This window comes from Rhineura floridana, chromosome 4 (assembly GCF_030035675.1).
Source record: "Rhineura floridana isolate rRhiFlo1 chromosome 4, rRhiFlo1.hap2, whole genome shotgun sequence".
Lineage (NCBI taxonomy): Eukaryota > Metazoa > Chordata > Lepidosauria > Squamata > Rhineuridae > Rhineura > Rhineura floridana.
Window position 1 is genome coordinate 159,500,597 of NC_084483.1, and position 17,497 is coordinate 159,518,093.

The 17,497-nt window shown below is 41.1% G+C and overlaps 1 protein-coding gene across 7 annotated transcripts in view; it reads left to right on the forward strand.

The window, feature by feature from the left end:
* PLB1 (phospholipase B1) overlaps window positions 1–17,497 on the forward strand; it is a 188,027-nt gene that overhangs the window by 95,925 nt on the left and 74,605 nt on the right. For all 7 annotated transcript variants that reach the window (XM_061624944.1, XM_061624951.1, XM_061624949.1 and 4 more), the window contains 8 exons: window positions 1,669–1,750; window positions 3,538–3,642; window positions 5,420–5,515; window positions 6,410–6,481; window positions 9,170–9,293; window positions 13,728–13,786; window positions 15,239–15,312; window positions 16,318–16,361. In XM_061624944.1, coding sequence (XP_061480928.1) covers window positions 1,669–1,750; window positions 3,538–3,642; window positions 5,420–5,515; window positions 6,410–6,481; window positions 9,170–9,293; window positions 13,728–13,786; window positions 15,239–15,312; window positions 16,318–16,361 — 656 coding nt within the window. The remainder of the gene's footprint in view (window positions 1–1,668; window positions 1,751–3,537; window positions 3,643–5,419; window positions 5,516–6,409; window positions 6,482–9,169; window positions 9,294–13,727; window positions 13,787–15,238; window positions 15,313–16,317; window positions 16,362–17,497) is intronic.

Sequence of the window (17,497 nt, forward strand, 5' to 3'; positions counted from 1 at the left end):
TTTGCATGACATGGAGAGAGTGGAAGTTTTTCTACATCTCTCATAACACTAGAACTCGTGGATATCCAATGAAGCCGAATGTTGGAATATTCAGGACAGACAAAAGCAATGACTTCTTCATGCAGTGCTTTGTTAAATTATGGAATTTGCTCCAATAGGAGGCAGTGTTGGCCACCAACTTGGATGTTTTTTAGAAGAGGATTAGACAAATATATGGATTATAAGGCTATCAATGGCTACTAGCCATTATAACTATCCTGTGTCTCCATGAGTAGAGTATGCTTCCAAATATGAGTTGCTGGAAACTGCAGGATGTGAGAGTGCTCTTGTGCTGAGGTCCTGCTTGCAGGCTTCTCAATAGCATCTGGATGGCCACTGTGAGAACAGGATGCTAGATTGGATGAGCCACTGGCCTGATCCAGCAGGCTTGTCTTATGTTCTTAAAATAATGCCACCAAGAAGGTAAATACATCAATAAGAAGAGCAGAAGGGCCTTGCATGCCTAGCAAGACAAGACAAAACAAGGTTGTCCTCCATTCAGAGGGCATTTCAGAGTCTAGGTACCATAGTGGAAAAGGCCCTGCCCCTTGTGTGCACTGATCACACCTTCAGTGGTGGAGGAATATGGAGGAGGTCTCCCAGTGCTTTCAATGGTCTTTAGGTTTGGGGAGCTTCATGTGGCAGGATGTTGGCACAATCACTGCCTAGTTCTGGGAAGAGAGAAAGATTGCTTTCTTTATCATTGCCCTGATCTGGTCCCAAGAAGGGGTCTGCAGGGCAAGGCAGCATCCTGGAGAGCTTCTAGTGACAACTTGCTCCAACAAGGATTGAAAGTGAACTGAGATCTTTTGAGTCCTTGAGTCCACGTCTCCTAGGCTCCCTCCCCTTTTGAGTCTCTTAAATGACCAGCCCTCTGACCAGAAGGTGGGCACTTCTCTTGTGTTCCATGGCCTCCCACCTGGTGCACTTCTTGTGCTGTTGGACTGGTGAGGTATTGTGGGAGGCACTCTGTTCCCCAGGCTAAGGGGACTGAGAGGGGCCTGGCTCCAATTCTTTAGGCCCTGGTGCTGTGACATCTTGTTCAGTGTGCTTCTTCCAGTCCATCTCCTGAATACCAGTGCCAGGTTCAGAGCCAAGAACCTGCTCTCCTTAGCTTGTAATACTGCAGCCTTCACATTGGTGTCCTCATCACTAATAGACTCCCAGGGTCATGACAGTCATTCAGAACTGGGGAAGAGATGAGCCTTGATGTTCTCTCCTCCATAGCAAAATAGAAGTTCAGTGCATTACTTCATTCCTTCATTCCATCAGTCTCCTGGAGAAAGAAAATGAAGTTGCCTTTTACTGCCATCCAAGATATTTCTCCATTTTCCTCCTTGTCATTGACTGCAAGCTTCTTCACTGAGAGTAATTTAATATTTTTCCCCATGATAACTTAACGTGCGATGGAATGCAGCATGTGATTCATCCTGCAATGAAGCAGTTATAGTTTGGAAAAGTTCTGATAGCATGTACTCCTACACAGAAAATAAAGCTGGTGCACACACATTTGTAGCTTGAACACAAAAATTCCAGAACTTACCAGTTTTCCGATGGAAGTGGAGAAAGGAGAGGGTTATGGGCTTGTCACCATTTGAAGAACCATGTGCTATTTCTTTTCCTTCTTAGGTCTCTGTGTCCTTGTGTTCTGAACCCTGGTGATAACTCTTCTGAGATTGAGATGCTAGAGTTTTTTAACAGAAGATATCAGGTAAGGAAGATGCATTGGAGATGTATTGGAAATGATTTAATAATCTCCTGATTTATCACACTTAGAACCAGTTCACCAGACCCATCTTCTCAAGTAATAGCTACAAGGAAGCATCAAATAGTACCTTGTTGCATGAAACTTCCATAATAGCTTACCTATCATGCGTAAAGCCTACATATCTTATGGTCACAGCATTTGCAAGCTGTCCAATGAAAAGCTTACCTCTTGGAAACTGCCATGTGAACCGGTCATGTGAATGTGCCATTGGTAATGGACAGAGGGCAGGCTTCTTGGTGGCCATTCTGTTCTCCAGATGCTGGCCCAGGGGCCAGATCATGTTTTGTCCCATATATGACCCTCTCATAACTGGTCAGGCTCCATAACAGAACTGACATCACCTAACAGAAAGGATTTCCTAACTATAGAGCACCTGAACATTGGAATAGCACTACATGCAAATATGTGCATTTATATATTATATTTATTGATTCATTAAAATATTTATAAGCTGCCTTTCAGGGCAGTTGTCCTCACAAGGCAGTGTACACAATAATTACAAAACATCAAAATAGCAATCTAAAACAATATAAAGAACCATCAGATTAAAATCCACATTATGCCCTTTAAAATGAGCACTAAACTGTATCAAGACTCAGCAATCAATAAAAAAGTGAGATAAAAAATGGATAAGATTTAAGAGTTCTTACTCCTTACATCTTACCCCTTATATACCCAGTCGATCACTGCGCTCTGCAGGTTAGGGCCTCCTGCAGATACCATCTTATCAGGAGGTTCGTTCTGCACAACATAGGAAACGGACCTTTAGTGTGGTGGCGCCTACCCTGTGGAATTCCCTCCCCTTGAATATTAGGCAGACGCCATCTCTGCTATCTTCTCAGCACCTATCGAAGACTTTCCTCTTTCAGCAAGCATTTTAAGTTAAGACCTATCCCAGTCTGTGTCTGTGTTGGAATTGCTTTTAATATGTTTTTGTTCTAAACAATATGTTTTTTTAACCTTTTATTTAAGATGTTTTTAAAGCTTTTTTAAATAATGTTTTTAAAGTTGGTTTGTCTTAGTGTATTTTAAGGTCTGTTTGTATGATGTTTTAAAGTGTTTTTACTGCTTTTGTTTGCCGCCCTGGACTCCGGCTGGGAGGAAGGGCAGGATATAAATTAAATAATAAAATAAATAAATAAATAAATAAGATTAAGCAAAGGATTCAGGATGGGCACATGTTTCGGATCTTCGAAATGTGGTTTAGTAGGACAGTGAACAAAGATAGTGTGGATGGAGGAAGGCTAGCAGCAGTAGAGGAGAAAATGGATTGGAACAGCCTGAAAGATTGTAATTAAGAAAAAGGTACCTTTTTCTACTGGGAATTTCAGTAGAAGAACTCTTATAGCATAAGTAAGAGCTGCTGTAGTGTAGTGGTTAAGAGTGTGAGTTGTAAGAGATTTTAATTAGGTCCTCCAACGTTTTTTAAACTAAAAGGCAACCATAGTGGGCTGCCATTTTTTTCAGAGCAGCAACAACTCTCTCTGTCTCTCTCTGTAATCATTTTTTCCTGCTCCTCCTGACAACATTTCCTCATTAAAATGTATTCCAACTACTGTTTGCCCCTGATCACCACATGGAAGCTCATTCACAGGTTCCTATGTAAACCAAGTCAGTGATTATTAGCATTAAACCTTACTCTACCCAATATCTTTCTTGAGGTGTCTGCCTCCCATTTCTGGTTTAGCAGCACGACTATGGTGCAATGACTGTGGGTTTTGCTTTGCTAGGAGGGAATTCATCGTTTAATCGAAAGTGGAAGGTATGACACAAGGGAAGATTTCACAGTGGTTGTGCAACCATTCTTGGAAGAATCAAGAATGCCTACGACTCCGGTAAAGTACAAAATTGCAGATCTACATATGTTTGCTTTAAGTGGTTTGCTTTAAGTGGTTTGGGTTTCTGTCCATGTTCCCAGCATTTATAGTTCATTTAGTTCATTTTCTTCTTGAAGCTGGTAAATGCGAAGAACTAGTTTCTTCCAGAAAATAAGAACTGTTTGCCTGAAACATAAATGTTTATGCAAGCATCTGGTCATGTGCTGACTTTAATTTAAATTTAATTGAACTAAATAGGAAGTAAGGTGTCAGAGCACATCTTTTCACATGACTACTAATTATAGGACTTCTAAGTATCCAGTAGAAGCTGGTATGCATGCTAAGTTTGCAGATTTTCACATGTGCACAACACACGCACACACACACTCACCACATACACTCATTTGTGAAACTGGGAGGAGTTTGCATAAGATAGAGTTAATGGAGCCAGGATGACTGCAAACTTTTCTTCATGGTGAGCAGGCCAAGTTGGGAGATGCATCCTTTGTTAGGGAAACTACCGGACCATGGACCAAAAAGACTACTTTGGAGGAGATGACTCATCCTGATTTCCCTGTCTAGCCAGGGCAAGGGAGGGTGAAATCCAATACATGTCTACTCAGACTTAAGCTCCATTGGATTCAATGGGATTTATTCCCAGGTAAGTGTGTATTGGATTAGCCTAAGAAAGGATCAGAGAACAAACAAAAGGAGACTTCAGGCCCATTAGCTAACAGCATTTGGGGGTTCTGGCTGGAGAACAGATGTGGAAACTTTGACTTTCTGTTGCAGTGTTTATGCTATGCTCCCTTTTGTAAATAAACTCAATTGTCACGAAACACCTTAAGCCTCCAGTGACTTCCTTACAAAGGAAACGAAACCTGGGTAAGTGCTGTGCCCCTAGAACGTAACACCACTCTAAAAATGGGATGAGTGCACATCTTGATTTCAGTCTTGGAGCGGGCTCTTGGGCACCAGACTGCAACGGGCTCTCAAAGGTTATGGCAGTGGCAACTGCCACCATTGCTGGGAGCTTTAATAGGCCTAGCTATGTCACCACACTGTGCGTGCACATCTAACATCACCTGAAATGGCAACAGGGGTGTGTTGACATCTTCTGCCATTTTGGGTGATGATAAGCATGTGCACACAGAGCGCTAATGCACTGATGTGGCTGGGCCTATTTAAGCCCTCGGCGGTGGCAGCTGTAGTGCAATGTGGGAAGTCGCATGGCCAGCCCGCACTGGCAGTGGGGAGGGTGGCCTGGGAGGGTGGCTCCCGCTCTGCGATTTGCGCTAGCATCGGCCCACGAGGCGCACACTCCACGACCCAATGCTAGTGTGGATTGTGGAGTGGGAGCTACACTTGCCCAGCCTCAGTAGCAGGGCTCCCTCTCAGCCATAGGGGCTCTTGGTCAGTGCTGAACCTGGCCACCTGCTGGCGCCGGTTCTTTACATAGTTAATAGCAGTGGGATGATGCAGTATATTCATGCATCTCTAGTATTATTCTTATTATTGCTGTTGTGAATGGCCACTGGCCTTATCTTGAATATATCTCTAAGCTTTACATAGAATTGTGTCACAAACCTTGTGTATTTCTTGGCCATTTGGCCCCATTGTTTATAACTTTTTCATGCATCAGATGTTCCTTGAATGCTTAATATACAACACAACAAATGTTAATCATCAAGGTACCACAAGTTTCTTCATTCCCCTCACTCCCCTTTAACAGACCAACACAGCTGCACTCCTGAAAGTAAGTACCATCAAAAAAACCTCTTGTCTTTTTCTTTAGGAAGGGTTGCCTGATTCCTCATATTTTGCCCCAGACTGCTTCCACTTTCATCAGAAGGCTCATTCCCAGGTTGCTCGGGCTGTGTGGAATAACATGGTAAGTTACTGCAGTAGATAAATCTTTCTCAATGCAATCCTTAGACATCTTAAATGTTTTACTGCATGTGGTTTTCACCAACAGAACAGCCCAAGAATTGCATCAACTTGAGGTAGACTTCACTGATGCACTAGGCCCATTGGCAGATTATGATTAATTGGATTTCCTGTCATAGATGTTTTTACAACACACACATTTTAAAAATTACCTGGGGGCTCAGTGGGGAACTAGGTCAGCAAATTCCGGATATATGATGAGAACCTGATTAGATTGGCTGTATCTTGCAAATACATCATTGGTTCTACCACCTGTGTTCACTCTGCTGCTTCCAAATCAAAACCAAAATCAAAAGAGCAGGTTTGGTGGGGTTTTCATTTACTAATTCTTGACTGTAGTTTGCAAAGTTGTGCTACTTTGTCCCATGATGAGAAACAAAACAAAATAAAATGTAAAGAAAACAGGAAACTCCACTCGCACATCCCCACAGAGAACCAAGTTGCCCCAGAAGAATCCAAATGCACATCGGTGCAAAGTAATATTGTCACCTGGCCAAGAATCAGACACCTAGATTCTTCATTCACTATAAGGCTACAAATGTGATAAATCTGATGAACCAGCAAATTTACCTGCAGGACAGCCATGGACAGTATATGTAGCCTATTTGCCAAAGTACTGTACATTGCACTATTTTCTTCCCCCGAGCTTCACATCTTTTGCACCCTAGAGCAAAAGATTTATCAGGATCAGTGGTGTTTCATTTCAGAAGGCAGACTATAAAAATGGATCTGCAATTATGCATTGGTGACTTTCTTCCCCTGAAGGCCATGCAACTTACAATACCTTACTTTTTCATGTTTTATCCACCCCTTGCTCATCTCTTCCTTTTTGGTACAGCTGGAACCTCTTGGGGAAAAGTCAAAACTGCAAGCACTTGAAACGGTGATAACCCTCAAATGTCCAAATCAGGTAAAGCGAATCTTCTCGGGATATATAACAGTGTTACTAGGGCTTTTTTTGTGACAGCACTCACCAGTATGGAGTACAGGCACCTTTTTTTGCTGCCCATAGCAGCCATTTTGTCCTGGCATCTGTGGCACTTTTATCAATATATGACTACCAGCCCCTCATTTTTTACAAAAAAAAAAAAAAAAGCACTGAGTCTTACTATTATTGTGTTACTGACACGCATCATGATTTCCTTCCTCACTCTGTGTTGCAGACACAAACTAGTATTGCCACCACCCTGTTTCTTTTCTGGGGCCTATGGAGTGCAGAAATCTCTCCCAGTAGGAAGGAAATGCATCAGGCAGTTAGGTTTCTGCTGGAGCTCATGAAGCAGTGCCTTAATTCACACACACAGCAGGATGCTATCACAAACTGATAGTCAGTGAGGGAATGTCCTAGTGTTACCATCCTCACCATCCTCAGTCTGCTCTTAGCCAGCCCCCACCTTTCTACCTTCTTATAACCAGCCCAGGGGTAGTCCTGGATATCAGCTTCCTCCTCCTTAGTTTTAGTTTTGTAGGAGCTCAGTAGGAGGATGGATCAAAACTAAAATTAATTGGCTCTGCCTGTCATTGGCTCTGGCTCCACCTACTGTTGGCCTCCCTGCCTTCTGCCCTACCAGCCCCATTGCGCACTAGCCACCACTGAGGCTAAGGCTGCATACATATTTAAAGAACATGACTTCACCGCAAAGAATCCTCGGAACTGTAGTTTGTTAAGGGTGCTGGGAACTGTAGTTCTGTGAGAGGTAAACTACAGCTCCCAAGATTCCTTGAAGAAAGCCATGCGCTTTAAAATGCTTTAAAAGTATGGTGTGTATGCAGCCTGTGACAGCAACATCTCTGGTGCTACTTCCTGTAAAGAGCAGTGGCATAATCCTGCTACTACTCTCAGGCTGCAGTGCAGCAGAGGTGGCTCAGAAAGGGATTGCCTTGGAGGAAGAGAGAGACTCTCTCACACACTCCTGGAAGGACTGACCTCATGAGAGGGTGATATGGCTTGTGGGTGTGCAGAGGTGGTTCCATCAGAATTCACAAGAGTCTCTGGCTCTCTTAAAGGTGAGCCCTGACATACCATTAACCTCATAATCTGAACTCATACCAGGCAGCAGGAATGGAGAGGTGGTTTGATTTTGATTCACCTTGGGTATCACATCGGCACTGCCTGCCTAAACTTTTCTGGCTTCCTCAACAAGGCTCTATGTAGTTTCCTCATTTTGTGTGTAGAGGTTGGCCTAAAGAGTCACTGGGGGAGGCACTGTGACACTTTCATTCCCTGGATCCACCAGAAGCCACCTTGAACAAGAGACATATGTTCCACAGTAAGCTTTAGAGTTCAACTAGACAAGATGGTGGGAGTTCCATGACTTGATCTCCTTTGGTTATTCTTTATTTTCAAAGTAAAAACAGCCCTTTTAAGGTGGCTAATCGAATCAGGGCTGCGGCACTGGAGGGGGAGGTTAAAGTCTTCATTTCCTTGCCAATTGTTCATTTTAAACCTCATCCTGCAACTGCAATGTGTGCCCCACAGAGGAAAACATACTGGTATCCACATGGGCAATTTAGGTCGGGAAATGGTTATACCCTCTTCCTCCCAGCACCACAGTTCCAGTTTGATTCTACCTCCTCCACAGTGGCTGCTTTATACTTGTAGAGGTGTGGGAGATCCAGTCATAAATCTCCTGCCCTCTCAACTAGTTTAGCCCTTATTTGATAGATACAGGAATAGATTACTATCGGGCCTTCCAGACTGGTTTTTTTTTCCCAGATGTATTCTGAAACGTCATTGACAAATAATAGTGCGTTGGTGGTGGAAATATACTTGACCGTCAATACATCATTCTGATTTATTAGTTGCTCTGCAATGCTTCCCTAATGTTACGACAGTATTGCCATCTTGAGGGGCATTATTGTAATATAGCACGACAAAAGTGGAACAAATAAAAATCCAGAACATTTGTGGTATGAAAAGTTACAGGATTTCAGCAAGAATTTATGGGACATGCACCAACTGGAAATGAAGTAATATGCCTGCTCTGAAACTTTTGTAGGCGCAAACAGGATTGAAAGCAGAACTGCATAAAACTGACCAGATGCTATCATGAACACAAATAATCATGAATGCTCAATAAAAAGGGTATGTGGAGGGTAGGGGGTCTTATATTTGGCATTTGTAAGCCAAGGGGCCCTCCTGACTGGTATTTTATTGTGGGTGTATTCTGCAACACGTTCTTGACACAATAGTAGTACATTAGTGGTACTCTGCTTTGCATTCTGCTTTGTTAGTTCTTCCGTGATGTTTCCCCAATGCTACCACATTATTGCCATCCGAAGTGGCTATAGCACAACAAAAGCAGGTCAAACAAACAATCAAATCTAGAATTTTTTTGGCATGAAAAGTTGCTGGATTTCAGTAGGAAATTATAGAATAAGTACTGATTGGAAATGAAGCAGGACAACGATCCCAAAACTTTTGCCGGCACAAATAGAACTGAAAGCGAGTTCATGAATGTGACCGCCCCAATAGACTAATGAGCACAAATCATCATGTATGTGCAACAAAAAGGATGTCTAGAGTGACCCATAGTTGCCTCTAGAGGGCTTGCTGGGGCAAACTCTTTATTTTGACTTGGGTATCCCTATTCCATAGGTGCAGCCATATTTAATGACATACAGAAACAGCAACTATACCTACCCAAATGAGACTGCCTCCATTTACGGAAGCCAGATGCTGTGCGAGGGTAGAGTTCCATCCATCAACCCCCCTACTTCAGGTAATCTAAGCTGCTTGTCATCAGAGCCAGCAAAGGGAAATGCCATCACTTGGGTCTAATTTGAATGTTGCTTTTCTTCCTGACCAACCTGAAGGTAATGTGTGTAGCAGCTTTCGAAGCCTTTATTAATGGCAGAAGCATACTGCCTTCACGGTGGGTCACTGGCCTGATTCAGCAAGATCTTCTTATGTCTTGCAAATAATCATCATGTCACAATTTCAGCAGTGGTGCAGTATATGTGTTTTATATGAAAATAAACTCTGTTTAGAAAAAAAATACATTTATACAAAGTTGCAAATTTATGCAAAATGTGGCTCTGACCACATTTTTTATTTATTTTGTAAAAAATTGTTTAAATGTTTCCACCAGTAAGCCCACCAATACCTCCCATGGTGCGTGTGGAAGGTCTCAGTAAATATCCCCTCAAAAATCCACAATGCATGAGAGAAAGTTTATTCTTCCTGCTCAGTTCTCTTCCTGCTCTGCCTCTCTTACATTGAACATGCCTCCTTAAACATGCCAACATTGCACTGGATGCCAGAGCTTCTCCCTGCGAATGAATATGGCTGTCACTGATGTAGGTGCCTTTTTTCCAGTTGTTGGGGGGCATGCCTGCGCCATGTTGTGGTCCTAGCTCTTTTCCTGCTCTTTTAGAAGTGGCAGCCATTTTTTGTATTGCCACAGTATCATGGCAGCTATTTTGTGACTGGCACCCACAGCACTTTCTGAAAACTCCAAATGTGCCCACTGGACCAAAAAAGGGTTGCAACCCCTTGCTTTAGCTGAAAAGGCTCCCAGATTGACTTACAGATCAATAGAAAACAAGACTGTCCCTGCCATCAGACGTACATGTAAAAGTCACAATGCAAAAGGGATGAGGAAAAGCAAATTCAGGCACCAGTTCTTAAAGTTACTGCTAGTTGGGAAGCAGGCCTGGGAGAATCTGGTTTAGTTTCTAGTGAGCTGCTCCATCAAGGCAAACTGTACTGGGTTAGATGGAATGACTCTTTTTAAGGCAATAAGAAATGTTTGATATGCACCAAAGATACAAGCCCTATCCATGCACTGATGGCACTTATGTTTATAGCAGCAGGAGCACGGCTGTGCTGCTACCCTGTTCCTGATGTTTCATCTTTGTTGCCGTACAGCCCTCAGCATTGGTGTGCTGAGCACATGGATCTTAAAAGGGAATCCTACATGCAAACAGTTGCTCATGGATAGGGTTACCTTTCCAGGTCTGTGCTCAGCATACAGAGATGAACAGGCAATGTCATGGGCAGGGCTAGAAGCACAGCCCCCACTTCTGCTGCAAAGTAAACAGGCAAGTAAACATGTGAATAAGGCTAAAGTCGTGTGCAGCCTGCATGTTTATTTGGAAATAACTCTCACTGAGTTCAATAGGACTTACTCTCAGAGAAGTCAATGTAGGATTGCAGGCTTAACTTATTGTAGGAAAGCTTTTATTGCCAGGCTTATGCAGGCAATTAAGATGTCTTTTTACAATAGTTGCATTTTGTTTTTTACTGTATTTTAATGGGTTTTACTGTATGGTTATTTATTTATGTATTGTAGACTGCTGTGATCTTTTTTAATGAAATAGCAGTATACAAATATATTTATAAATAAAAGTAAAAAATTAAATTTATTTATTATTTATTTATTGAATGTACATCCTATCCTTCCTCCCAAAGGAGCCCAGGGCAATAAACATAAACAAAACCATTTAACGAGAAGAAGAAAAGCATACTAAAAACAGTTAAAACGGTTTTGAGAACAAAATCCTACTTCATGTATTTGCATCTCTGCTGAAGTAGATTTTTACCTACAAAAGCTTTTGCTACAATATGTTAATCTGGGGATAACCAATTTGGTGCCCTCCAGAAGTTTTGGACTACAACTCCTACCACCCCTGACCATTGTCCAACTGGCTGGGGCCAATGGAAGCTATAGTCCATAACTCCTGGAGAGCATGATGTTAGCTACCCCAGAGTTAGCCTCTATGGTGCCATAGATCTCTTTGTCTCTCCCCCACACACAATGTGTTAGAACAGCTCGTTTTTTCTGCAGTTTGCCTTTATTGTGAAAATATGATAATGCAATGCTTGTTCAGCATTGGATATGCTTGCTCATGGGTATGCTTGCTCAGCTAGCTAAAAACAATAATACATTCAGGTAATTTGTGGACTGAGTTGCTGTAAATAATTAGCTGTAACTTCAATGCCTCATATACATTTCTGTGCTTGACTGTACTTCTAGAATGCTTCTAATAGTATATTCACTAATAGGCAAAAAACCTTGTGGTTTAAGAACGTACCTATAGCCCACAGCTATTCTATCAAACTTTAAAAAGCAAGGAAATTGGGCAGCTATAGTGAATGCACCAGGGGAGCAGGAGACCTGGACTCCTCTCTGAGATATTGTACTGCCCTACAAATTGGTCAAAATGCAAACACCATTTGGGTTGGTCTTTCACAGTCCAATCCACTTGCTGTGTAGCTTGGAAGAATTTGGTAACATGTGCCTCTGAGTTCTGGTTTAATTTGTTCTAACACCCAATTATTTGCCTTTTTCATGGTCCATGGTACCCGCAAAGCTCTCCTCCAACACCAGATTTCAAATGAGCTGATTTTTCTCTTATCCACTTTTTTCACTGTCCAACTTTCAAGTCCATACCTAGAGATCGGGAATACCATGGTCTGAATGATCCTGACTTTAGGGTTCAGTGATACACCTTTGCATTTGAGGACCTTTTCTAGTTCTTTCAGTTCTGCCCTCCCCAGTGCTAGCCTTCTTCTCATTTCTTGACTATTGTCTCCATTTTGGTAAATGACTGTGCCAAGGTATTGATAATCCTTGACAAGTTCAATGTCCTCATTGTCAACTGTAAACTTACATAAATCTTCTGTTGTCATTACTTTAGCCTTTTTGATGTTCATCTGTAGTCCTGCTTTTGTGCTTTCCTCTTTAACTTTCAACAGCATTCATTTGAAATCATTACTGGTTTCTGCTAGTAGTATGGTATCATCTGCATATCTTAAATTATTGATATTTCTCCCTCTAGTTTTCACACCTCCTTCATCTTGGTCCAATCCCACTTTCTGTATGATATGTTCTGCATATAGTTTAAACAAACAGGGTGATAAAATACACCCCTGTCTCACACCTTTTCCAATTGGGAACCAATCAGTTTCTCCATATTCTGTCCTTACAGTAGCCTCTTGTCCAGTATATAGGTTGCTCATCAGGACAATCAGATGCTGTGGCACCCCCATTTCTTTTAAAACATTCCATAACTTTTCATGATCTACACAGTCAAAGGCTTTGCTGTAATCTATAAAAGCACAGGGTGATTTTCTTCTGAAATTCTTTGGTCCGTTCCATTATCCACTGTATGTTTGCAATATGATCTCTGGTACCTCTTCCCTTTCTAAATCCAGCTTGGACATCTGGCATTTCTTGTTCCATATATGGTAAGAGCCTTTATTGTAGTATCTTGAGCATTACTTTACTTGCATGGGATATTAAGGCAATAGTTCGACTGCATTCCCTGGGATCCCCTTTCTTTGGAATTGGGATGTACATTGAACACTTCCAGTCTGTGGGCCATTGATTTCTTTTCCATATTTGTTGACAAATTTTTGGCAAAATTTGGACAAATTCAGTCTCAGTAACTTGTAGCAACTCTATTGGTATGCCATCTGTTCCTGGTCACTTGTTTCTTCCAAGTATTTTAATAGCAGCTTTCACCTCACATTCTAAAATGTCTAGTTCTTCATCATACAGTTCCTCCATGAATGAATCTGTCATCCTGGCATCTCTTTTATATAGTTCTTCAGTGTATTTTTTCCATTTTTCTTTTATTTCATCTCAGTCAGTCAGTGTGTTCCCCTGTTGATTATTCAACCTCCCTACTCTTGGTTTAAATTTCACTTTAATTTCTCTGATCTTTTGGAATAGGTCTCTTGTTCTGCCTTTTTTGTTGTCTTCTTCTATTTCTATACAATAGCTATTGTAATAGTTCTCTTTGTCCCTACGTAAATTAAAAATAAAAAGAATAAAAATAAAATAAAACAAAAAATGATTGGTATTTTTTCAGGGGGTGCGAGAGCATATTTTGGAAATCCAAGGGGTGCTGGCAGTGGAAAAGGTTAAGAGCCACTGCTTTAGATCTTTGGCAATCAGATTCTTAATGGGAGCTTAGGCACTCACCCTCTTTATTGGCAGACTGCTCTGCATGTTTCTATCCTGTCCTACATATTCCTTGCTTGATATAAAACTGTTATTTGGGGTAGGGTTAATTAGAGCAAGTTTGTTATCTCTCACTACTAGGATCTAAATATTCATTAATTCACATAATACACTTATGTAAAATGCATATTCTTTCTTCCTGTTACAAGTTTAACTACATTTTTCCTTTTCTTTTTTGCCTTATAGTGCATAGCCTGAAACCAGCTGATGTGCAAATAATTGCTGCCTTGGGGGATTCCTTGACTGTAAGAAACACCATTCTTTTTGCCATCTCCCTGCCCCCTACAAGCGAGCTGCAGCACAATTTGCTTGCTTAGATATGATGCTTTACTTACATGCTAGCCCATGAAGCAAGCAGGGGGTGCTCTCATACAAGAAACATAGTGTGTGATGCAGCCACATCACACTCTTGATACAATTGGATTAGACTGTGTGGTGACCGTTGTTTTGATGCAATGGGAAAATACAATGAATCCATTAATGCATTCCTCTCAACTGGGCCAAAAAGATACCAGGTACCAGATTTTTGCAAAGACATTTTCATGGCTTATGGTGCAATCTGTGGGTCAGCCCAGCTCACTGAAAGAGCAGGGGGCAATTACAGCAATTTTACAATCAAATAGATGTCCACAGGAACAGTTTATTGTCTTATAGTCAGTGCATATAGCTGTCTTGCTCGTTGCATGGCAGCTGCATTTGTTTTTTGCTGTGCCAGCTTCATTGAGAATGGGTCACCTGACATATTTGTAATATGCAGAATATACAGTTTTACATGCGAATCAGATGGTCCATTTGGTATAATCAGATGAGCGTGTGTGTCATCAGTGATGGAAGATAAAATGGCCACCACATGATATGTAAAGTGGTTGCATGCACTGGTCCACAGCTAAACTTCCCTATCCACTATCACCCCCATAGCTAGCTAGAGGCCTTTCTTGGTGGCTGCTCCCAGGCTCTGGAACTCCTTCCCAAGGGAGTTCCAGCAATCTCCATCTTGGATTACCTTCCACCAATAAGTAATTGTATTTTTATTTCGATAGTCCTCATTGGCCTGTGAAATGACTTGTAAAAGTGTTGACATTGGTTTTAACTGCTGCTGCTATTGATCCTATTTATGTTTTTCCTGCCTTATTTTTGTGAGTGTTCTTTAGCTTTATTGCTCTTTTATTGCATTATATTTTATTCTGTCTGCACTATTATTGTTTTAGTGAGGATGCCCATTTCAATAACAAATAGCCAAAACTCCTCCCTCTTTGCCACATTATATACAGTGCCAAATTATATTCTAATCCAGCCACTCATGTATGCACATTCAGCAATCCCATTTTGCATTCTCTGTATTCTCCTGAACACAGTAAATATGGAACAGTGTAATGTAAAAGTTCACTGGCCTGATTGTGTGATGCTTCTCAATTAATTGCTGAGTTTATTGTCCAGTTTATCTTGAGTCTTGCTGATAACATTTTTAAACACTACTTCATGCAGCCATAAATCCTGTCGATGGAACATGGGGTGCAGAGCAACAATTTTAGAGTGTTCAAAATGTCATGCAGGGGAGCTTTATATATATATATAATTCTCTGACAAAAAGGTCAGGTGCCCATGTTGCTTTAAAGGGGCATTTTCATTATGAACAACAACAAAACAAAGCACATGACTAGCCAAATTCATCTATCTTTCTGGTCTTTCTGAGGCAGGCTGGTAATGGCATTGGATCAAAACCAAATGACCTGGTGGACATGACTACGCAGTATCGGGGGTTGTCTTGGAGGTAGGTAACTGTCCTTGTGCTTATGGGCCACAAACGGCAGCTGAGTTACATGTATGGGTGGAAAGGTAGATATTTCCTCCTACCTAATTGAAAGAGGCAAGAAGTAAACAAACAGGAAACTCCAAAATTCTTCTGATAGGGAGGCTACCTCATGAATTTTGAATTTTAAAAATTTTGGCATTAAGGCAAGTTATTTTGGCACTGTAGGCAGAAAATACCACGAATGCCTTTCCTTTTCTCACTCTCCCTAATGGTAGGGCTGGCCCATCACAGCATTGTCTCTTAGGCTCCATCTGTACTGAGAATGTGTATCAGATTTAGGCAGCTTAACTGTCAAGGTGTCTCCCAAACAAACCTTTAGCCATGTGCCAAATTCACTGTTCCAGATCTGTATTCCCCTCCCCGTAAGAACTATCATTCTCAGAGTTCCCTGTAGAGAAGGAATAAATCATAAACCTGTTTAAAGTCTGTAGTGTTGATCGGCCCTAAGAAAAGTCAGAATTATTTTTCATTTTACCTTTATGCAATACACGGGATTACCAGACCAAAAGGTTTCAATAGAGAATTATAGCAATTGTTCTGTAGAGTGGCAGAGATTTGGTTGGTTCTGGATAAAAGACACCCATTGAGTTCTGTGAAGGCTCAAGACATCCAAGCCACCATCAGTGAATGTCTGTGCTCACTCAGATCTTATATATATAAGCATTCACAAACATTCCATAACCACTTTCATCACTTGTATACTTCTGTTCCCTGCTTGCCTCTTCCTCCTTTCTCCAAGCTATCCAACATCTCTAATTCCAAGTAGCCTACATCCAATGTATCTTCCTTGCCAAAGCAGGGAATCTGTCTTTTGGTATTTGTCACTGGTTCCCTTACTGGTTAAACGTAACTAAAAGGAATATTTAACCAGGTTCCTTTTGGGAAGAAGGGTGGGATATAAATTAAATGAATGAATGAATGAATAATAATTTTTGTCTTTCTTTCTTTCTTTCTTTATTGCAGCATTGGAGGAGATGCTTCATTAAAGAGTGTAACAACCTTGCCTAGTAAGTAAAAGTTTTGCCCCTGCAGTCATAGGGTTGGATCCAGACTATTATTATTGTTGTTGTTGTTGTTTATTTATGTATTCATTTATTAGATTTGTATCCCGCACCTTTCTCCAAAGGAGCCCAGGGCTTAGTCATACTTAAAGCAGACCCATTTAAATTAATGGGGCTTAACGTAGTCCTAGAATATAACTTCGAATTAGTTTGCAGAACATACCAAAAGAGAACAAAATAACATATATTCAAACTCCACGTGAAAGTAGAATACTTTTAGAACTTCACATAGAAGTATACATAATTTTGTATTACAGCTATACTAAAACAACTAAACATTTGTTTAAATATACTGTATAAAAACACTAGTCATCAGATCAAAGCATTTCCATTGGCTACAGCTGAAGGGGGAATGGGTTGATCCGCCAATCAGTTGTGAAATCTGTTTGAAGCTGAATTTTTTAAAAAATGTACTCACTGATCGGACTAGGTTTTACAGTAAAAAGGGGTGGGCTCTGACTAGTGTTATGTGCCCCTGTTTTCAGAAGAGAGAGGTGGAGACACACTGGAATCAGCAGAACAATGAGTGTGTCTCTACCCCATACTAAACATTTTCTTTGAATCTATACTAAAACAACTATTTTTTTTAAAAAAAAAATAGGAGAGATTCAATTCCACTGTCAGATGCTTCTGCTGCTGGAAACAGCAGGAGAGGAGAGTGCTATTGCATTCAGGTCCTGTTTGATGGCTTCCCACAGAGGTCTAGTTGGCCACTGTGAGACTAGATGGCCCATTGGCCTGATCCAGCAGGTTCTTCTTAAGTTATGTCCTTACATACTTGTCAAAATGAATTTACACCCTCAAAACTCAGGCTTTCCACCACAGTTGTCTGAAATGGATTACAAATGGATGCCACCTTGGGCTCCTACAGGAAGAAAGGGCAGGATATAAATTTAATAATAAATAAGCAGATTTATGTAAGTCTCATTTTTTCGGTTAGTCTAATTATGCCTTAATATGGACCCACCCCATGGGCTGGGATGATAAGAACTTCTTCTATATATTGCTAAAAACATAATGTGCCAAGAAGGGCTGGAAAATGTGACCTGCACGTGCTTTTGTATATTTCTAATAAATTCATA